Below are 24,037 nucleotides of genomic sequence, written 5' to 3'. Positions count from 1 at the left end.
GCCAATAGACTGATACTCAATATACATTTTTTTTTGCTGGATCAGATCAGTATTTCAGGTGTTTTAGTGCCACCAGACCCTACTGTGGCCTGAATCAATTGGATAGAAAAAAATATGGTGCTGATTGCTGTACCAACTCCATATGTCAACACCGTGAGCCTCTACATGGCTGCCCTTTCTGGACTCTCTCCCCTCCAATTTGTTAGCTTTGCAGAGTCATGCAGGCAAGTATATGGAGTGCTATAGAGTGGTCTTATTATCTTGAGGCTGTCAAATTGTGCATCCAACTAATTGTTTAGGGTTGCTTATGTTAAGGATTAGATATATGATCTGTGCAGCCCAAACAAAAAAGCTGATCCACTTGGGGAGGGCATGGAAAAGGAAGAAAATTGAGGGCTGGGTGTAAGAAGAGAGCATATATATTGGTCATATGGAACCCTCTTTAGAGGGTTTTCGGGCAGAATTTCTCTTTTCATAATAACTAGAAGTGTTTCCAATGGCATTCCTGACCCAGCCATCCCAATGTGCTTTTCTCTCACGTATATCATCCACAGGAGGATTAGAATCTTGTCAGCTTTTTTGTATCTTTGAATGGATTTTCAGATTTCATTACTTCCTGTAACTTATACCAGCATTCACTTCCTGTTAGGTTATCTCCCAGAAGCCTTCACTTTCTTGTTGCATCACAGCAGAGGGTGTGATCGGGTGTGTTCACCACTCTGGACCACACCTCCCTCATTAAAATACCACCTTCAACCCATTTTCTAAACAACCTGATTGTACAATCTCCTTTAGCTCTCCAATCAGCTATGTAGTACAAGGGCCTGTCTGATTGCATACAAATTGAACGGATTGTTCAGATGTGACCTCCTATCCCATAGGTCTGGTAACTCTAAAAAAAATGTACAGAGATTGTAAAATCAGATTGCATAGTGTATGGCCATCTTTATACAAGTACATAGGAGGTAGTGGATGGGGACAATCAGTGTAAGGCCTTGTTCACATCTCCACATAACGAAGAATCACGTTCCCGCATTCATTTGTTTTGGGTGTTTTAGAGCATTTTCACTTGTCACACATAGGGCAGCCCATTCACTTGAATAGGCTGCTCTACTTGCAACAATCACCCCAGAGAAACTCTAGAACTATTTTTGGAGTGGTGTGTGATGTGTTACCACAGTTTTTGATGCGTTTTCCGCACTTGGGGACCCTTTAACGTGTAATAAAAGCACAAACACAATGCAAATTTCTGAAACAAATTGCAAAGTGCCAGGCATTTGGAAACACATAGATGTGAATGAAGACTCATTTTTCACTTTCAGGCCCCATTTACAACTAGAGTAGTGGGAGTGCATGTTTTTTGGCTTGTTTTTCTAGTGACACGGATAAGGCAGCCCATTGATTTCGAAAGGTTGCGCTACACCTGGCACAGTCGTTCATGGGACATTTTTGACGTTTTCTTTACTGCATTTGTCACTCGTGGCATGTGGCAAAATGTGTGTTTGGTGTGTTGTTAACAATTAACTACACTGAAAGTGCAACTAGGTAATTTTAGGTGTATAAATGTGGCCATAAACTATACAATCTGATTGTACAAGCTCTGTACAATCTCTTTTAGATTTAACAAAACTATATGATAAAAGGACACTCCATATACTCAATCACTCTGTATCAAATCGTTCAATCAATATCTTGCACAACATCAGGGGGTGTCCCGTGGGCTGTATGCAGGAGTATCCAAAAGCCAAAGAAACCACTTGATAATTTTATGATTTATATGTTCCTGTCAATATAAACCTTATATAAAAAAATATAAAAAATAAAGTGATGTTGCTCATGTCAACCAATCAGCTGTTTAGGCTCTCTTTCTTATTAATAGGTAAGTATTGACATCTATATAATTGACTGTTAAGGAGCAGGAGCTATGATATACTTTGCATCCCTAAACATTCGGTTTAATAAATGAACCCTATTAAAACCAACCACTGTTTAATTATTTTTCCTTTTTTTAATATTGCGGCTGAAGCTGTATGTATCGTCCTGTTTTTAAATCATTAAAATAAATGAACAAAAGCAAATTCAACAGAGTATAATCAATAAGAACATGCTGGTTCTATGGTATTTCTCTGACTGATACTGTAATGAGCTTGTGAACGACGAGCCTGTAAACAATTGCAGTAATTATAAACAAACAACATTAAGGAAATACATTTATTGGCGGTACTATCACGCAGCTCTGAAGGATATGCTTTTTGTAAATTTAATGTCTTAATAATCATAACAAAATCAGCATAATATTCTAGGGATTAGAGTTGATTTTCATTTTGGGCTTTACATCAATGTTACTGCTGCGGCAATGAGAACAAGTTAAATTCACCTTATCACTAATTCTTTAACTCAGAAAGCTTTATACTTACAAATAAAGAGTTATAAGAAAACTTACTTAATGGGCTTAAAATTGCATATGCTATATCTTGGAAACTTTTAGAGGATGATATTTTTCATTTGCCAGTATTAGCAACTTAAAAAGTTTTTGTTAATGTGTAAAAGTAACATGTTACCCTAATGTGTTCTTTCCTGCTTTTGTGCAGTTGTTTATTTTGCCTCAGCGGATCTCTTATAATAAGACTGCCTGTTTATATCTCCACTTCCCTTATGGTCTTTTTTTATTATTATTGATCCTGTTCTGAACTGCAACATATTTTCTGTATATAACAATACTTAAAATATTTGGGGTACTCTAATTACTAGAGGCATGTGTAAACTACAACCATCATTTCACTGACCTTTTGCTTGTTCTTAATGATGCAGTATGGGAAAATTCAGGAATAGAAATAGAAAGTTCAAGTAATGGAAAATAAAAGCACTGCCCCAATAAACCAATACTGTCCATTCATAGCCTTAGGCCCAGTTCACACTGATGCGACATACTCTCCAACTGTAGGAGCGCATGTCACATGACGTTTACAAATCAATGGTTCCCTATGAGAGCCATCTTATTTGGTCTGACACAAGTCGGTCCAACTTTAGAAAAGGTTCTGGCACTACTTTGGTCCGACTTTGGTCCATTGTTAGCCCATTCAATATAATTGAAGTCGGGTCACAGTCGGAACCTCATCCTAACCATTCGACTTGTGACATCCAACATGGTGATTACAGCAGCAGGAAAGGGAATTTATGTCACACTGGAATTGTTTTTATTGGTCAAAAGACTAGTCAGACTATCTCAAAGTCGGAGCAAAATTGTTTCCTGTTCATTCAAGTCAAAGTAGGACTGATGTCACAGGGTAAAGTAGGATACAACAGTCGTGTAGTACCAGTGTGAACCCGGCCCTAAAGTAAATGCTATAAAAAAGTATGCTTAAAGCGGGGGTTCACCCTATAAACAAAAAAAAAACATTTTTTTTTCTTCTAGCATAAAATTAGGCATAGTAGCACGAGCTACAGTATGCCTGTCTTGATTTTTTTAGCCCGGTACTCACAGTGCAATTGTACATTGAAGATACCGACTCCCCGCGGGGAATGGGCGTTCCTATCCAGATGGAGGATGATTGACGGCCAGCTCTGGCACGTCATGCTTCTCCGGAAATAGCCGAAATGGGCTTGGCTCTTCACGGCGCCTGCGCATAGTCTGTGCGCAGGCGCCGTATAGCGCCGTGAAGAGCCGAGACCTACTCCGGCTGTCTTCGGGGAGCGTGACATGCCAGAGCCGGCCGTCAATCATCCTCCGTCTGGATAGGAACGCCCATTCCCCGCGGGGAGTCGGTATCTTCAATGTACGATTGCACTGTGAGTACCGGGCTAAAAAAATCAAGACAGGCATACTGTAGCTTGCGCTACTTAATTTTATGCTAAAATGTTGCTATGGAGGGTGAACCACCGCTTTAAAACCACTGCTCCATCACCCCTCCCCTCCTTCTACCTATGCTGTATGGTACTGGTAAGAAAGATCTGTGTTTATACCTTATTTCAGACCCACTCCAATCCAGTCAAGTGATGCAGAAGCTCTGGCTCACTTGTATCATGGGACATTCAAATAAAAAGCTGAATTCCAGGAGCCGTGATGTCACTCATCAGCTTCCATTGCCCATCCATTTTTGGTGCACCCTACCTCTACCGTACCCTACACAAGAAGCTGTATCTTTTGCATCACGTGACTAGATCATGACCAGGTTTTAATCATGATGATGCAATGATGAAGAAAAAATCTGAATCAGTCTAATGATCTAAAACAGTGGATCTCAACTCCTGTCCTCATGACCCACTAACAGGCCATATTTTAAGTATTGCCTTGGGGAGATGCATACTAGAACACTGCAATCACTGAGCAGCAAATGATATCACCTGTGATGAATTTCAATTATCTTGCAAACCTGGCCTGTTAGTGGATCCTGAGGACAGGAGTTAAGAACCACTGATCTAAGCAGTGTGGGCACAGGCAAGACATTGTGACAACAAGTGCAATGTTTGCTGAAACAAAATTACCAGCTGAGGTGAAAAATCAGAAACATTTTAGAGACAGTCTGGTTGTTTTGCTCTAAAGCTGTGCTTTATTAAATTGGGGAATTTAATTCCTAAACAATAATCATGTTTACTGCAGAAAGGAAAAATATCAAGTCATGTTCTCCCTGTGCCTGTGTGAGTTTCCTCTGGGTACTCTAGTTTCCTCCAATAGTCTAAAGCCATGCCTTATTATAGGCTTACCTGTAGGTAAAAGTGGTAGTACAGAGTTTACTACCACTTTAAGAACCTTAGATTGTAAGATTCTTGAGGGCAGGGAACTTATATGAATGCATAATATATATGTAAAGCGCTGTGTAAATTGACAGCGCTATACAAGTACCTGTAATAAATAAATAAAGTCTACATCCTGCATATCATTATCATTATTACCTCAGATAATGGGGTGATATTGTAACTAGGTTAGGTTTAGTGTAGACTATAATTCATATGTAACACAACAAGGCTAATTTACTAATGTAGTTTACTTAAACAACGAGTGATATTTGTTCGAGTCACATACTGTATAAAGACTGTGATTTTCTTTTCAAATGATTGCATAAATGAAGTGAATTTTGTGTTAATGTTCACGAATCTTTTAGTAGATTGGTCTCATGGATGCTACAAGTTCATCTTTGTCCTACTGTAGTTGTTAAAGTGCACCTATATGCAAATGTTATCATGAAGCTATGTTAACCATACAAGCTGGTATTGATAACAGAATAATGAACCAAACTTCTAGCCTTTTCTTGAGAAACAACATTCATTTCAGTATACTAAAAAGTCAGCTTAAGGGCCAGTTTACACTAATCCAACATATGTTTTGACTTCGAGAACGCAAGTCGCATGACATGTCAAATTCAGCCTAAGAGCCATCTTAACTGGCCCAACCTTGAAAAAGGTTCCTGCACTACTTTGGTCTGAGATAATGAAAAAAAAAATTGCTGAATAGCCACACTCCAAATATACACCTATATTGAAAAATGTAAATCAAGGCATCAAAGGTAGGTACAGACTAACTGCACAGCCGCTGACATGTTTCACACCAGAGATGGTGCTTAGTCATAGCTGACTATGCAAACAGCCATCACCCTGCTTGATGGTGGAGACAGCTGACCTTAGGAGAGGTAATTACCCTGGAGCAGTGAACTCCCACACTACTTTGGTCTAAGTTGGGCATGATTTCAGCCCATTGATTTGAATGTAAATCACATCCACATTGGATTATCATCTTAACTGATCCAACTTGTGGAATGTGATTTGCGCTCCAAGGAAAGTGAACCGCACACCAAAATAAATGAAAAAGACAGTGTGGGGTCCCCCCCCCCAATACCATACCAAACCCTTCAGTCTGGTATGGATTTTGAGGGGAAACCCCATGCCAAAAAAACAAAACTGCATGGGGTCCCCCACAAAATCTATGCCAGACTCTTATTCGCGCATGCAGCCTGGCCGGCAGGACACAGTGACGTCACAAGGGACTGGGTCTTCGGGTGACGTCATCAGATGACCACACCCCATAGCTATATAAGAACTGGCAGACAACAGAGCTGACACCATGGTGGGAGCCAGCATCAGAGGAGGACTGTTTTTGTTTTGTTTTTTAGGTGGCATCAGAAGACATCACCGGAGGGAGAAGGCTGGAGGAAGAAGACATCACCAAAGGGAGAACATATCACCAGGGGGAGAAGACATTGGTGGAATAAGACATCAGAGGAAGGAGTAGACATAAGTGGAGGGAGAAGACCTGAGGAAGAAGACACGTTGTAGCTATGACATTCTTTGTTTTTAATAAAGGACTTGTCAAAAACGGTCCCTTGTTTTTTGTAACACTACAATTTTTTTATTTTGGTGAATGGGTAGGGGTACAATGGGGTACCCCATACTCATTCACATAGAAGGGCAGTTGGGTTGGGTTTCTATATTCCTTAGTCACATATGTGGGTCATTAGTAGAAATTTAAAGATCTGAAGTGAGAGCTATTGTGTAAATATTGTTTAATTTCATATACTGTATACTGTGTATATCAATAATAACAAACCATGGGATCTGCACTCAGATATATTTATATATATATATATATATATATATATATATATATATATATATATATATATATATATATATATATATATATATATATATTCATACACACACACGTATATTATATACATGTGTATGTCTGCCCAAGCATATGACTTTGTTTACTTTGCTGCTATGGGCTCTGGCCCCAGATCTTTTGTAGACCTAACAACACCCTTGCTGGTTTCATTGAAGATATACCTACTTCACACTACATATATATATATATTTTTTTATCAGTAGTTAAAATAAAAAAGTTCCAATTCAGACCTTCACACTGTAGCCTATCATAAATAATCCTCATCACATCCCATAATGTGTTTATGTTGCTGGTGGGTGGTTAATTTAAACCTGTGAGGTCATGGTTATTTTTAACAATATTTCTTGCTGAAGTCAGCAAAACATTGTATAAAAAACCCTCTGTCTTTTTTTATTTCCCTTTTAATACTATAATCATATTTGCCACAAAATGAATTGTGGAAATGTAAAATTAACCTGCACCCTTGGAATTTATTACATATACTATTACAATAATACATAATTACAGAAAAAAAGATTCAAAGGATTAAAAACGAAGGAAACTATTAGATTGGCAAAGAGCTGCTCAAGAGATAAAGATTCATCACTGGGAGACAGAGTAAGCTCTAAAATAATTGTGTGAAAGTACTATTAGATCTGCTTTGTCCAAATTACTTGCAGATGTAATTTGTTTCATGAGGGTACAATGGTATATTATCTCATTGAATTCTGACAGATTGATGACTGCTAAAATCTACTAGTTGCTGTGTTCCTGGCATATGAACTCTAAATGCATCAGTCTGTCATCTAAAAAGAGTACCACAATTGTGTTAAATCCCATTTAACTTAAAGTGCTCTTTCAAGTTGCCTTCAGCTCAGCATCGTACAAAATTACTCGAATGCGGAATTTGTTTTATTTGAAACATCACACATGGTACACCAAATTCTATTTCACCATGAAATCCGTTTTTACAATCTTTGACCAATCAAGGTGCCTGCAGACATGTGGATGGCCATTCAGAGAGATAAGACAGATAAGAGTATGCTAACATTAAAGGGTAAGTTCACCTTTACAGAAAAATCTGTAAGGTGAACTTTCACAGGGCTCTCTCCTCACCCCCCCCCCCCCAGGTCCTGCTGACCTGGACCGTGGCAAACTTCTGTTCTGAGCCCCTGTATATACGTATCAGGAGTCCAGGGCTTAGAAATCCTCTCACCATCCATGTGTCTTCTTTCCAGCTGACAGGATGGCCTTTGCGGCTTCTGATTGGTTGGCGAATATAAAAGCAAAGGAGAAGGCCTTTAAAAAATACAAGACTCAGGGATCATCACCAGCATTCCAACTTTACAAAGAAAGAAATGTACTGGTGCATCACCAGAATTCCAACCAGAATTTCATCACCAGCATTCCAACTGTACAAATAATGCAACAAGAAATGTAAGGGTGTAATCAGTATGGCTAAGATAGAACATGAAAGGCACATAGCAGAGGAGGGTAAAACAAAATCCCAGAAAAATTCTTTAAGTATATAAATAAAGAAAGGTATTGAATCTATTCTTCTCCTCATTCTTCGCAAGGGAAACAGGGGGTTTCAGTAACCAAAACTGCAATGTTTATCCTCATGACACATCACAGGAAGCACCCTCATGGCTAAGTGAGCATAGAATTAGAAATCGACTTGAAAAACGTAACATTAATAAGTCACCGAAACCAGATGGCTTGCACCGAGTGTAATTGCCAGACTATTGTTCCTAATTTTTTACGAACAGTCTAATGACTGTAACAGTACCAGCAGATTGGAGAAAAGCCAATATAGCTGCAATATTTAAAAAAGGGCCAATATACATCCCTGGGAATTACAGACCAGTTAGCTTAACATCAATAGTATGCAAGATCCTGGAGGGGATGATAAGGGACTATATACAAGATTTTAGTAATGACAACAGTATAATTAGCAGTAATCAGCATGAATTCATGAAGAATCGTTCTTGCCAAACCAACCTATTAACCTTCTGTAAGGAGGTGTGCTGTCATCTAGATAAAGGAAGACCGTAAACGCATTGTATCTGGATTTTGCAAAGGCATTTGATACAGTTCCCCATAAACGTTTACTGTACAAACTAAGGTCTGTTGGCATGGACCATACCGTGAGTACATGGATTGAAAACTGGCTACAGGGGGGTCCTAGTAGATGACAGGCTCAGCAATGGCATGCAATGCCAAGCTGCTGCAAGCAAAGCAAACAGAATATTGGCATGCATTAAAAGGGGAATAAATGCCAGAGATAAAACAATAATTCTCCCACTCTACAAGACTCTGGTCCGGCCGCACCTGGAGTATGCCACCAGTCCTCAGGAAGGATGTGTTGGAACTGGAGAGAGTCAAAAGAAGGGCAACAAAGCTAATAAGGGGACTGGAGGATGTTAGTTGTGAGGAAAGTTTACGAGCACTGATCATATTCTCTCTGGAGAAGAGACATTCTATCTGGAGAAACTGACAGATCGCTCCCTCTGTACAGAGCTCTGGGCTGTGATCGTACACAGCCAATCAGCAGGTTCCAGCCATGAATCATTGGCCGGGGCTTGATGACAGGTTCCAGCTGTGTACTATCAATACAATAAACCTGGAAGTATACAGCGATGTACAGGTACATCTCTGCCTACATCGGCCACTCGCTTGCAGTACATTGTGGGTGGGCGGTCGGCGAGTGGTTAAAAGGTGGTAATTGTTTTGATTTACCAACACAGTTTTTTTAAAGACTAAGTTCACATTTGGAACATGTTACATGCTTCACCCATTTTTAGGGCATGGGTGGGTGCTCTCCTAGTCTGTTGAACTTCCTACACTCAGGTAACTGCCTGCCCATATGAGGTATGAGTAGACAATTATGCTGAGAGCCTGCAGGGGCCTAAGATTGCTCCTGCAATCCTACTGATCACAAATACAATGCTCTGCAATGCTCTGGCATTCATCAAAAGGTGAACTTACTTATTCTAAAACCAAATTGGATCAACAGAGTCAACTTCATGTTAATGTAAAAACCAACATGTATTACTTTGTGTATGCAAGTTTTGTGGTAAACAGCAACATTTGTGTAGTGCCCTGCTCCTGATGACAATTTAGTGTATGTCTTAGCTGGTAGTTGGCTCAAACTTTGGAATGATTAAGGCTAAATCAGCCTCTTTTCCGGCTATGGCTGTGTTTGAGGGAATTCCCACTGTTGCCTGTAGGTGGCGTTACCACCCCAGGCCAATGTTGGAATACAAGCAGGCCAGAGTGTATTGGGTGCTTTCCCCCGGGAAAAGCCCAATGGGAGTGGTCTCCCCGCTGGGGAAGGGTACTTAAGGGGGCAGACGCCATTTCTTGGGGCTCTTTGCCTCGTGGCCCTCCTGGCTCGAGGTATGTGATGATAGATTTTCAGCTGTGGGGCCACTTTGGCCCGAGGCTGCATCCCTGCTATGCAGACCCAGTTGTGCTGACTGGGGCCTGTACTTTGGAGGGAGAAAGCCACTCAATGGAGGAAACCAGGGAAGGGCCTGCCCTGGAGAGGACCAAGCGGAAGGCCGGTATTTTGGGGAAGGCCTGGTGACTTTATTGGAGGATGCACCAAAGTCTATGTTACTTTACAGTGCGCCGGGTCGGCTTAAAGGCTCTAAACTGTAAGGCTGGATATCCAAATACTAAATTCTGTGGCAGAGGATTATTGAACAGTTCAACTTCATCACACTAAAGTCTGTAGCAGAGACTGTTATTCTTTCTTTTTGTCCGTGCATCACCCCGGCTGCTAGGCCGGTGAGAGCAATACCCACTCAGAGGAAAGTGGTGAGTGTGACTTTTGAAGCTTAAAAGCTCCCCAGTGATCTGCATTGAGTGCCTAAACCTTCCCCTGACTCTCCATACCTCTACCTGTGCAATTTTGTGTGAAATAAAGCTTAACAAAAAGGAATTGCAACTTGTGTGGACATTGAGTTTTCTATAGACTCTCATCCCCTAGACAACGAATGGTGAGGTAACGTACAGGCCCCAATCTAAACCAGCAGCTCCTTCTGGGGTAGTGCTACAATTGCAAATTGAAACTTTTAAGATATCCAATTGCATTATATGAATGTAATGTATGAATGCATACATTATATTAGTTTGCTGACAAACAGTTGGCGTAGCACAAATGTTACTCTATAGAGTGTATTTATTGCCCTTGGCCCAGGTTCACATTGTTGGCGGGTTTGAAATTGTGCAAGTTCAGCTGAAACTGAAACAGACAATGTAGTCTGACTTGGGGGGGGGGGGGGCGATTTGACAGACATCTGTGTGGGTTAATGCACAGATGTCTATTCAAATCGCCCCTGAATTAGCCAAAAGTAGTACAGGAACTACTTTTAGTAATCGTGCAGCGCCTCAAAGTCGTTTCGAACTGTGCCATTGCCGGTGATAGTCGGCTCTTTGAAATGTGATTTAACATGTAAAATTGCATGTCAAAGCGACCCGATGTGAACGTGGGCTAAGTTGGTATTTTTGAGCAGGAGAAAGTAGGACAAGTGAAGAACGAAGATTTAGCTTTGAGAGCAAATGTTTTTCTACCACACTTTATGGAAGCTAAAATGCCATATATTTGTTCTAAACTGAATGTGCTTCAACCACTTAGAAGACAGGACAAAAGCTGTAAACTCTCACAATAACCAATCACTGGATTGTAAATATGTAATTGTAATTTTTTTTATTTGTTTTAAGATGTTCTTGAAGTGTATTTTCGATGGGCAAGGTAAAGGGTACTGCCAATGTTCAATAAAAATAATAATTTGTTCAACATGAAATTAAAGTTAAATATTAAAGCCTAGCTATAGTCAAAACTTGTTTTTAGTGCTGGATAGTGGAAAAGGTTATAGCTTTTTTAATGTTTTCTAAGGTTCTAAGCCAATACAAAAACAAGTTTTGGCTGGAGTTTAAATTTAGCATACAATGTACACAGTTAACAGGTTGAAGTCAATTATAAGCCTTAAAATGGTTCTAAAGCCTTAAGGTTTTTACCTTAATGCTTCCTATGCATTACGGTAAAAAACACTCTGTGCTGCAGGATCCCCCCATCCCCCTTATACTTACCTGACCCCAATCCAGTGAAGTGCATGAGAGCAGCGGCTATCATCGCTATTTTCCTCCTCACTGGGCTCCTCACTCCATTGGCTCCCGCTGCTGTCAATCAAATGCTGTGATGAAGGAACGAGGGCAGGGCCGAGCCACCTGGTCTGTCTCAATGGACACAGACAGGGTGGCTCAGGAGTGACTTTTTATGGGGCACTTACCCAAGAGGAGAAGCCTGACATGATGGGGGGGACCCCAGAAGAGAAGGATCTGGGCTATCGCACAAAGCAGGTAATTATAACACGTTTATTATTTAAATTGAAAAAAAAACTGAAGGTTTAATGTTACTTTAAATTTAAATCTCTCTTTCAGTCTTGATAACTAAAAGACCTAGGTGATCGAATCTTGTAAAGTTCGATGTGCTTATGAATTGAATGTTCAGTAAAAAAATAAATGCCTTGACATGCAATTTAAAATGAGATGGATAGCTCAGAAACCTACTTAGGTACAAAGCTCCAGGTCTAGACTTGTAAATGTAAAACATTTTAAATAAAAACATCTCTTTTGTTTTACTAACCTTGTAAATTCTTTGGGTAATTAGGCTGGTATTCACTTCATGCCAGTTGAGGTGATTAGCTACACGTTTGTCAATGTAGTATCCAGTGATGTGAGATCCTCCAGTGAATTTGGGTAACTTCCATCCCAGCGTCATTGAATGACCATCACAGTTCAGTAGGGTAATACCGTAAGGGTGAGATGGAGCAGCTGAAAAATTACACATAGATGCTGACAATGCCACCTGAGATAAACATTTCCTATATGTACAGAGTAGCTGAAACAATCAAATTGTCCAAAAAATCGGATTGCTTAATCAGTTTTTGAACTATGAAAAATTTAATATGCTGACTACAATGTTTGCAATAATAGAACCTAGTGGTGATGATGCAATAAATAGTAGTACTTCACAGTATATGCAATTAAAATTTTAGGAAGTACTATAAGCTGTTATAGTGTGAAATATTATCTCCTATTCATTGTCATGTGTGACATACAGTATTACACTCTCAGCCTTACCCTGTGCAGAAATATTTTAGCTAGCAGGACCACAATCTAAGTGCCAACAGATTCAAAGTGATCATCACTGGGGCAGGTTAAGGCTGCAGTTAACCTTTTACACAGTGGCATCCTCCACCTGTTTTATTGGGAACATAAATCATTCACACCATCTGCAATTCTGACCTTAAAGAATAAGTCCACCCTAACACTAAAATCTCTACATCTACAGACATCCATGATCTAACACTAACCCTGTAAAGGAGAAATCAGTATACATACCTTTTTTTAAGCTGATCCGACCCGATCCCACGCTGAGCTGTCATTGTGGAGGCCGGTGCTGAGAACACAGCCATCAAAGGAAGCCCCATAGTAAGTCTATGGTTGACATCCCTCAACCATTTATGTCACAGCCGTTGTCACCTGTGTTCTTCGGCAGAACTTCCACCAATGGAGACCGGACCAGCTTAAAAAATATACAGTATGTATACGGATTTCTCCTTTACAGGGCTAGATAGGTTAGAGTTAGATTGTGAAAGTCTTTAGATGTAGAGATTTTAGAGTTAGGGTGGACTTATCCTTTAACCACTTAACCCCCGGACCATATTGCTGCCCAAAGACCAGAGCACTTTTTGCGATTCGGGACTGTGCCGCTTTAACTGACAATTGCGTGATCGTGCGACGTGGCTCCCAAACAAAATTGGCATCCTTTTTTCCCCACAAATAGAGCTTTCTTTTGGTGGTATTTGATCACCTCTGCGGTTTTTATTTTTTGCGCTATAAACAAAAATAGAGCGACAATTTTGAAAAAAAATAATATTTTTTACTTTTTGCTGTAATAAATATCCCCCAAAAATATATAAAAAAACTTTTTTTTTCCTCAGTTTAGGCCGATACGTATTCTTCTACATATTTTTCGTAAAAGAAAATCACAATAAGCGTTTATTGATTGGTTTGCGCAAAAGTTATAGCGTTTACAAAATAGGGGGTATTTTTATGGCATTTTTATTAATATATTTTTTTTACTAGTAATGGCGGAGATCAGCGATTTTTTTTCGGTACTGCGACATTATGGCGGACACTTCGGACACTTTTGACACATTTTTGGGACCATTGGCATTTTTATGTCGATCAGTGCTATAAAAATGCATTGGATTACTATAAAAATGCCACTGGCAGTGAAGGGGTTAACACTAGGGGGCGGGGAAGGGGTTAAGTATGTCCCTGGGTGTGTTTTTACTGTGGGGGATGTGGCCTCACTAGGGGAAACACTGATCCTCTGTTCATACATTGTATGAACAGAAGATCAGCATTTCCCCCCCTGACAGGACCGAGAGCTGTGTGTTTACACACACAGCTCCCGGTCCCCGCTCTGTAACGAGCAATCACGGGTGCCCAGCGGCGATCGAGCCCGCCGGGCACACGCACGGGAGTCGGGGGCGAGCGGAGGGCGCTCAAAGAGCCGCCGTATAGCTACGGGCTCTCGCCCAGGAGAGCCGACCTGCCGCTGTATAATGATGGTGCGCGGTCGGCAAGTAGTTAAAGAAATTTCTGTGTTGCCGTGCCCAGACCGGAATACAACTGAGTTTTAAAATGCAGATGCCTTTACAGAGGCTAACATTTTAAAATTTCTGATTAGAGCATTCAGAGGTTCAGCCTAATGTTTTAAATGATTAAATATAATAAAAATAAAAAATAAAAACAGTGCAAGAATATATTTGGAGAAAGGGTATTACACACCAGTCAATAAGCAACAGTAAAATAAATGAGATTAAAACTGAACAATAGTAAAGTTGCTGTGTAGAGTAAGTCCAATCTGATATATCAGACTTACTGGCTCTCATAAATGACCTGGTGCATTCTTTTATAGTTTTAGTGGTAAGCTACTGCTGCAGCTGCCAATTGCAGCCATCTTCTCAGGTCCCAGAAAAGGCCATTTACAGAATCAACATAATCGATTAAAGGGTCTGAGGAGTGTGCTAAAGAGGCTGGAAAGTATTTTATGATTCTCAGAAGACACACCTAAATGCCAATTTTCCTAATCAGTTCTATATTTCCAGGCTGCATTAGGAGGCTTTGCAGATGCTGCAAAGTACTGTTTATGATGCTGCTAAAGGTATTGTGACCCACCTGCATTTCAACGAAATTATCTACTTTGTGTCAATGTGTCTTATGCCGTGTACACACGATCATTTTTCGGCATGTAAAAAACAATGTTTTTCAGCCTCTAGAAAAAACAACGTTCTTTCCAACTTCATCATTAAAACGACGTTGCCCACACACGATCCTTAAAAAAAATGCTCTAGCAAAGCGCGGTGACGTACAACACGTACGATGCCACTATAAAGGGGAAGTTCCATTCGGATGATGCCACCCTTGGGGCTGCTTTAGCTGATTTTGTGTTAGTAAAAGACGATTTGCGCTTTTCTGTCTGTTACAGCGTGATGAATGTGCTTACTCCATTATGAATGGTAGTTTTACCAGAACGAGCGCTCCCGTCTCATAACTTGCTTTTGAGCCCACACACACGATCATTTTTTACAGCCCAAAAAATGACACTGTTTAAAACGTCGTTAAAAAATGCAGCATGTTCCAATTTTTTTTTGTCGTTTTTCAGAACCCGAAAAATGATGTGAAGCCCACACACGATCATTTTAAATGACATTTTTTAAAAACATTGTTTTTTACATGCTGAAAAATGATCGTGTGTACGCGACATTAGGATTGCTTTATTTATTTCATGTGTACGTCTCTGCTGCCTAGCACAAACACAAGATTACCCACACATATTGGGGAAATTAGGGTAGCACTTCCCCATTTTTGCCATGCAGTTTAGGGTCATCAAACCTCATTATCATGTCTAATTTACATGAGGATGAATGGGTTATTCAAGAGGGCAGGAATTAATGGCAAATTGATGCAAAACTGGGTTTTTCAGTGACCAAGCCCTGAGCTCTGTCACTTGGGCATGGGAGAAGCAGTGATATAGACTAAACTGAAATCTACACAACTTTTTCTCAGGCTCTAGCAGGTTAATGGGAGGCATGGGAGTGAAGGAAAGCAAAATAACAATAGCAAAAGAAGGGGATCCTTAAAGTGGATGTAAACCCTCACATTTACCCAGTGAAGTAAACAGCCCAAAATGATACACAGAGAGAGTTTAAACAAATCTCCCTACACAAGTTTTACATGTACAGTTGCCACAAAAAGCATGTGAACCCTTTTGGAATGATATGGATTTCTGCACAAATTGGTCATAAAATGAGATCTGATCTTCATCTAAGTCACAACAATAGACAATCACAGTCTGATTAAACTAATAACACACAAAAAATTAAATGTTACCATGTTTTTATTGAACACACCATGTAAACATTTACAGTGCATGTGGAAAAAGTATGTGAACCCTTGAATTTAATAACTGGTTGAACCTCCTTTGGCAGCAATAACTTCAACCAAACGTTTTCTGTAGTTGTAGATCAGACGTGCACAATGGTCAGGAGTAAGTCTTGACCATTCCTCTTTACAGAACTGTTTCAGTTCAGCAATATTCTTGGGATGTCTGGTGTGAATCGCTTTCTTGAGGTCATGCCACAGCATCTCAATCGGGTTGAGGTCAGGACTCTGACTGGGCCACTCCAGAAGGTGTATTTTCTTCTGTTTAAGCCATTCTGTTGTTGATTTACTTCTATGCTTTGGGTCGTTGTCCTGTTGCAACACCCATCTTCTGTTGAGCTTCAGCTGGTGGACAGATGGCCTTCAGTTCTCCTGCAAAATGTCTTGATAAACTTGGGAATTCGTTTTTCCTTCGATGATGGCAATCCTTCCAGGCCCTGACGCAGCAAAGCATCCCAAACCCATGATGTCCCCACCACCATAATTCACAGTTGGGATGAGGTTTTGATGTTGGTGTGCTCTGCCGCTTTTCCTCCACACATGGTGTTGTGTGTTTCTTCCAAATAACTCAACTTTGGTTTCATCTGTCCACAGAATACTTTGCCAGTACTGCTGTGGAGCATCCAGGTGCTCTTGTGCAAACTGTAAATGTGCAGCAATGTTTTTTTTGGACAGCAGTGGCTTCCTCTGTGGTATGCTCCCATGAAATCCATTCTTGTTTAGTGTTTTACGTATCGTAGATTCGCTAACAGGGATGTTAGCATATGCCAGAGACTTTTGTAAGTCTTTAGCTGACACTCTAGGATTCTTCTTCACCTCATTGAGCAGTCTGCCCTGTGCTCTTGCAGTCATCTTTACAGGACGACCACTCCTAGGGAGAGTAGCAGCAGTGCTGAACGTTCTACATTTATAGACAATTTGTCTTACCGTAGACTGATGAACAGCAAGGCTTTTGGAGATACTTGTATAACCCTTTCCAGCTTTATGCAAGTCAACAATTCTTAATCATAGATCTTGTGAGAGCTCTTTTGTGCGAGGCATCATTCACATCAGGCAATGCTTCTTGTGAAAAGCAATCCCAGAACTGATGTGTGTTTTTATAGGGCAGCTTTAACCAACACCTCCAATCTCATCTCATTGATTGGACTCCAGTTGGCTGACACCTCACTCCAATTAGCTCCTGGAGATGTCATTAGTCTAGGGGTTCACATACTTTTTCCACCTGCACTGTGAATGTTTACATGGTGTGTTCAATAAAAACATAGTAACATTAAATTATTTGTGTGTTATTAGTTTAAGCACACTGTGATTGTCTATTGTTGTGACTTAGATGAAGATCAGATCCCATTTTATGACCAATTTGTGCAGAAATCCATATCATTCCAAAAGGGTTCACATACTTTTTGTGGCAACTATATATCTGCTGTCTTCATCTTTATATACTTTTTATAAAGTGCACATTCTGAATTCTCTCTTCCTGATTCACCTGTGGGTGTGGATTCTTGCCATACACTGTGAGACAGCTGATTTGAGGAAAGGCACACACCCCCTTCCACATAGGCAGAGACTTGCAGAGCTGTGCTGTGAATAGGCCGTCTCTCTGCTAATCTATTTATGGTACCAACCCTGACACAAAATTCAGGTTGGTTTTATCATTTGTGATGGAAAACTTGTCAGAAGTTTTCCTGCTGATAACAGAAGAATGGAGCAAGAGAAAGCCACGGGACTTAGGGCTTTGAAGAGAAATAACAAAACACTGCAGATACATGTGCCCAGCTCAAATTTAATGAATCGGGTTTACATCCACTTTAAGGAAACCTGTTAAATTTACCTGAATGGGCAGAGTACAAGTTTGATCAATGGCCCTATAAGCTGGCTGGTAACTTTAACACTCACAGCCCTCTCTTAATGTAAAATCAGTCAATGTACCTGGTATACAGTACTGGGCTATCATTATTGAGGAGGGAAGGACTTCTTTTTTTATTGTGGAAGAAAATGATAAAAATATTTGTCCAGTGCCAATCTTGCAAAAACACAGGGACAGCGTGGGTAAGTGTAATGTCATTGCTCAGTGTTAAACCAAAGCTAGTTTAAATGTGCAGTAAACAGTAAACTTGGATACATGATAAGTATCGCTTATATTATTACTCACAATCATCCCTGATTTTTTTCTTTATGCATTTTTTATGAAAAACCTTTCCGAAGAAAAATATGGGGGCTAAATGTTCTGACTTCTTATTCTGTTTGTGCTAATTGTCTGTCTGTCATGGCAGCCCTTTGGCCTTAATACTTTCTGTGATTGACCTGAAAAAAGTATATAGATCAGAAAAGTGAGAGGAAACTAAGAAGTTCTTTGTACATACTTAAATCAGTTACTCAGAATAATTAAACATAACGTCAATATTGCAGACAGGAAACTAAAATTTGCAGAAACAGATGTCTGCAATGACAGCCTTATTGGTTCTCTCAGAAAAGGTTTCTTGTAACAAATCAAGAACTAATCTGCATGTGAAGTTTGACATAATTACAATCACTAGTGTCACTCAGTGTCCCAGCATTTGATGAATTAATCCTTTAGTCTCCAGACAGGATAATGCTATTTTCGTGATCAGTTGACATCTTATAAACAGATCAATCACTAAAATACTGTAGTTACAACAGGTTGTGTATTCCATTTTTAACAGAAAATGAAAAAATGTTTAAGACATGGACTTACTGTATTTCTCTGTTTAGTTTGTCCCCTTAGGCCCCTTTCACACTAGTGTGATTTGTCCTGCGACTTGGGACTGTAAAGTAGCATGACACATCGTACCTCCATGATTTCCAATAAGTAGTCCCTGTACTAGTTTGGTTTGACTTTGATGCGAACTGAGGTCCATAGACCTCAAGTTTACACAGGCATTCCCTGAAATTGCTGCAAAATCACGTCAAAATCGCGGCCGTGACTTTCAAGCCTCAGCAGTGTGAAAGTGGCCTTACATTTTAGTCAACTTGCACATATTAGATACCAGAAAAGCATTGTTTCAAAACTGAAGTTAAGGTGGTTGTAAACTCTGTACATCCACTTTTACCTACGGGTCAAGCCTCGTACACACGACTGAGGAACTCGACGGGCGAAACACATCGTTGAGTCGCTTGTTAGGCTGTCGAGGAACTCGACAAGGCAAGTTTCTCCATTCCTGTCGAGGAAATAGAGAACTTGCTCTCTTTTTGGCTCGTCGAGTTTCTCAACAGTTTCCTCGACGAAAATGTACACACGACCGGTTTCCTCTGCAAAAAAAGTATCTCCCAGCAAGTTTCTTGCTGTTTTTTGCCGAGAAACTCGGTCGTGTGTACGAGGCTTAAGCCTATATTAAGGCTTACCTGTAGGTGCTGAAAAAATTTCCTAAACCTGCATGGTTAGAAAATTTGTGGGAGAAAAAAGCCCTTGAGATAATGCGGATTGTAGCAATTAAATGGAATTGGTAAAAAGAGTATAAAAATAAAAAAGTATCAAATAAACTTTATTATTTTTATACTCTTTTTTGCCAATTCCATTTAATTGCTACAATCCGCATTATCCCAGGGTTTTTTTTCTCCTACAAATTTTCAAATTGTATCGGGATGTGATTGTGATGGAAAGTATCGGGACGTCCATCCACCTACGATACGATACGCCATACAGCCTCAGTGCCAGGTTCGGGGTACCCTTCCAAGTAAGGAGTCATTTGGCTTTTTTATGTAATATATTCTTTTAAAAAACAATATTATACTATTGTGGCACATCTTTTCATTTTTGCATATCCCAATTGGAGTCCTCTGAGCACAAGGGCATTTAGTCAAATCGACTGATTTAAACATCAGGTGTATCCTGCATCAAGCGCACTTGACCTCTTTTTTGAATAAAAGGGTCAACAACATTTGGTAAGCTGCCATCCATATTCTGAGCACTTTGGTGAAGGTGAATCTTTCCAGTCATTATTGGATTTTGGTCTATAGGATGAACAGATTGAAATTTGAAAGACTTTGTTTATGCATCAAGCAATAATTCAAGGATTTTTCTTTCACTGCAGTTAATTCACACTGTCACTTATCTTAAATGTTGATTAGGTGTAGTCATTTTAGAGGTTTTTACTAGCCTGTTTTGCTTAGTGCACCAGCACTTTATTTAAGGACTTTTCTCTCACAGTAGCTATTATAATATACACTGTCGCTATCACTGTGGAATAAGTGTGGTTGTTGTAGAGGTTTAGCACAAGCCTGCTTGGTTTAGTGGCGTATTTCACCCCATTATATTAACCATTTATTAGCAGGCACCAATATTGCCATAATTTGTCATAGGCAGACTGGTTGTTTTGTTTGGATTTTTTTTCACATGATTATCATACAATTTTCACAGTAATCAACGTAAATTGTTAGCGCCCCCACCCTCCCTATTCAATGCCTACAATAGGCAGGGTCTTAAAGGACATGAATGGATGGAAAAAACAGTTATCTAAAAAAGAACCCTATCCAAAGCTATACAACGAATAAGAAGGATGGTTCAGTGGTCACTCTTAACTCAGCCATAGAGTCCCCGTATTCAGTCCATTGACAATAGGGCAAGCATTAGTCTGCATAGGGTTGATTGCTAAAGATAGCCAAACATGCATAGATTTCTTTTGTTCAGCCTAACAGATTTCTCTATCATTCCTCAATGCAGATGGATGAATGTCCCCTTCCAGCTATTGTATTCTGAGTCCGTGTTGGTGCCTGTTGGAATACCTGAACTGTGAGTGCAGTCATTACCCATCCTACTGTTTTGTCTCTCAGTAACTGAGATTGTTTTCTGTATTCTGCAAAAAAACCTGGTTGATCCTCCTGCTCTCTTTTTCCACATTCTGTCCTTGTCCCCAATTCTGCTAGGGATTTTGCAGCTGTGGTGGCAACTCTGCACATGCTCAATTTTCAGTGAGTTTCTATACTGAGCATTTTTCTCTCTATCACAAACTTAGCAGCCCATGTGACTATAGAGTAATACATGCGGGTGTATACACAGTGGTATATGACAGTACACTCCCTCCTTCCTCCTCCATGCCTAACCAGCTAAACACAATAGAGGCGTGATATTACATTAATATAACATTACCATGGAGGCTTCACCTCCCTCTTATTCTAAGACAGGCTGGAGGGGTGTGGCACAACTTGTGACTGTCAGAAATATGTCCTATCCATCCATATATCCCATCCTATGCATTCAGGTGAAAAAACATCTGACATTTACCAGCCCCCCAGTCCCCCCGTTTCACTTACCTGAGCCCTGGAAAGTCCCACGTTGCATACACGCTCGATCTTTGCCCGGGCTTCTCGGCTCTTCATTGGATAGATTGATAGCAGCACAGCCATTGGCTTGTGCTGCTGTCAATCAAATCCAATGACGCTGGTGCTGGGGGGCGGGACCCAGTCATACAGTCGGCGGCTATGTACGCCAAGTCTATAACATGGGATGTAACCCCCTCTGGAGAGAGCTTCCCAGAGGGGGTTAGCTATTGCGGGGATGAGCCAGTGGAGGTAAGTATGATATGTTTGTAATTTTTTTTTTAAATACCTGAACCCATAGTATCACTTTAAAAAATATATATTTGTATGACAATTTAAAGCAGTTTATTGACATTCATTATTTATTTTTACTGTTCCAAAGGCTGTTTTTTTTTTCTTTCTTTTTTTTAACATGTGACCAGCAGCAGAGGGCTAGAAGCTCCTCCAGCTTGTGTTTCCCTGCAGACAGGCTGGGAACAAGCTGGGTCATGTGACAGCTGTATATTGATTAGTAAAAATGTACTGCTTTAAATTAAAATAATTACAGTGCCATCATCCATATACAGAAATAGAAGGGACAGTGTAAATTAAACAGTGTGTGTTTAGTATCACTCTTAGGTTGATGAAATTTGGTGACAGGGTGCTTTGTGAAATAAAAGTGATTACAAATTTAAAATGAAAAAGTGAACAGTGTGATATGCACAACATGTGACATTCTTTCTAGTATAACCTACCATGTGGAATACCTCCTCCTAAAACAATGAAATTGAAAGAAAATGCAGAATATATGAGAACATGCAAGAATAACAGAATATGTCACTTTACTACATACAGAACCTACAGTGGAGTTGATTTACTAAAACTGGAGAGTGAAAAATCGGGTGCAACTTTGCATGGTAGCCAATCAGATTCTAAGTCCAGCTTGTTCAAATAAGCTTTGACCATGGACGTGTGCTGGGGTGTGCCAGGTGTGCCTGGACACACCCTAAGCACCCCATGTGCAGTGCCATATAATCCAGTGTGCAGGAGTGTGCGGGGCACACTGTGCCCTGTCACAGACTACACACCCCATGTAATACCCCATGTAATCTATCCTAGTTCATCAGCAGTGCTGTTGGCTACATCATCTCCCTGTCATTGCCGGTGTGGGTATTTCTGCCTGTGGGCTGCGGGCAGGTGCACTGTGCTGTGCCGATCCTGGAATGTCATACTCACAGTACAATATCTATAGTGCAAAGTGATATGTTTAAAGAAAACCTGTCATAAAACAAAAACTAAGGCTGCCTTGACAGTACTATACTGTAATATTAGTTGTATGGCTGCCTACCTTTGGCCTTAAAGTAACCCTGTCAATGTGTTTAAAATCTGGAACAAAAGCCTTCCTGCAAATATCTTTAGCATCTCCCACAATACCCGATGTGCCTAATATCTGATCCCCTGCTGTGTGTTGTGATTATTACACCATTAATATATTTGCCAGCACACCACGGATCTTAAGTCCAAACATTTTTTTTATTCCAGCATGATCACATCACAAGCACGACAGTGCGACGTTTCAGAGTCACACCAGGCATGTGATGTGATGGTTCTTACACCAAACCCTCTGCCATGTAGTGATGTAGTGGTCAGCTGAGGAAAGCACAGAGCAGGGTGGCTGGGCAGAATCTGACACTCCCAGAAGTATTTATTTTAGAAGATCTTTTATCAAGCTTCTCTTTTCAACACCATGGAGTTCAATGCATACAGAATAGCAGTAAATAATAATTGCTAGCTTTGCGGGAAGGCATTTGTTTCAGAGTTTTAAAAATAGAGACATAGGGGGTTATTCATGAAAGGCAAATCAACTTTGCACTACAAGTGCACCGCACGTGCAGTCGCTGTATATCTGAGGGGGACATGCAAGGAACTAAAAAAAAAGCATTTTTGCTTGCACATGATTGAATGATAAAATCAGCAGAGCTTCCCCTAATTTCAGAGCTTCCCCTCAGATCGACAGCGATCTACAGCAACTGCACTTACAAGTGCACTTTCAAGTGTACTTGTAGTGCACTTGTAGTGCAGAGTGAATTTCCCTTTAGTAAATCAACCTCATAGTCACTTGGCCTGAACCAGAACAGGTATTCAGCAAGTGAATTCAGAAATCCTCATCTGTATATGTGCCCTGCGTTGTTAATGTCTTAGAAGCTAATGGGACCAGAGAGTCAGCATAGCAGTGAATCAGCTTACCAACAGTGGCGGCCCGTAATGCAGGGCACAGGGGCACCGCCCCTTAATCTAAATGCGGGGTGCCAAAAACGTGGATTCCAATGGTGTTTTTTGTTTTTTTAAGCACATGATTAGAGCCTGAGGCTCTAATTTGCTTTAAAAAAGGGTGGGCTTGGGGCACAGAGCACTGCACCCCCTTAACACACCCACTTGTGTGGCAATAGCAAATTACTATTCGCTATTGTCTTTCTTGTTCTCCTCCCGGCCAATCAGGAACCCCCCGATTGGCCCGGGAGTCTCAGAACACACTTCCTGTTCCTCCTTGGCCGGGGAGGAGAATGTCTCTCTGTGTGCTGCAGATGATCCCAGGAGAATCTCTTCCTTCCCCCTGCCTCCATAACAGTAAGGCATCTGATTGGCACATTCACA

General features: G+C 40.4%; 1 protein-coding gene across 2 annotated transcripts in view; it reads right to left on the bottom strand.

Moving 5' to 3' along the window:
* MYOM2 (myomesin 2) overlaps positions 1-24,037 on the bottom strand; it is a 218,157-nt gene that overhangs the window by 67,215 nt on the left and 126,905 nt on the right. For both annotated transcript variants that reach the window (XM_040349806.1, XM_040349807.1), the window contains one exon: positions 12,255-12,442. In XM_040349806.1, coding sequence (XP_040205740.1) covers positions 12,255-12,442 — 188 coding nt within the window. The remainder of the gene's footprint in view (positions 1-12,254; positions 12,443-24,037) is intronic.

The sequence above is a fragment of the Rana temporaria genome, chromosome 4 (genome assembly GCF_905171775.1).
Source record: "Rana temporaria chromosome 4, aRanTem1.1, whole genome shotgun sequence".
Taxonomy (NCBI): Eukaryota; Metazoa; Chordata; class Amphibia; order Anura; family Ranidae; genus Rana; species Rana temporaria.
Note: the sequence above shows the minus strand (reverse complement) of the source record. Positions and strands in the feature narration are given on the sequence as shown.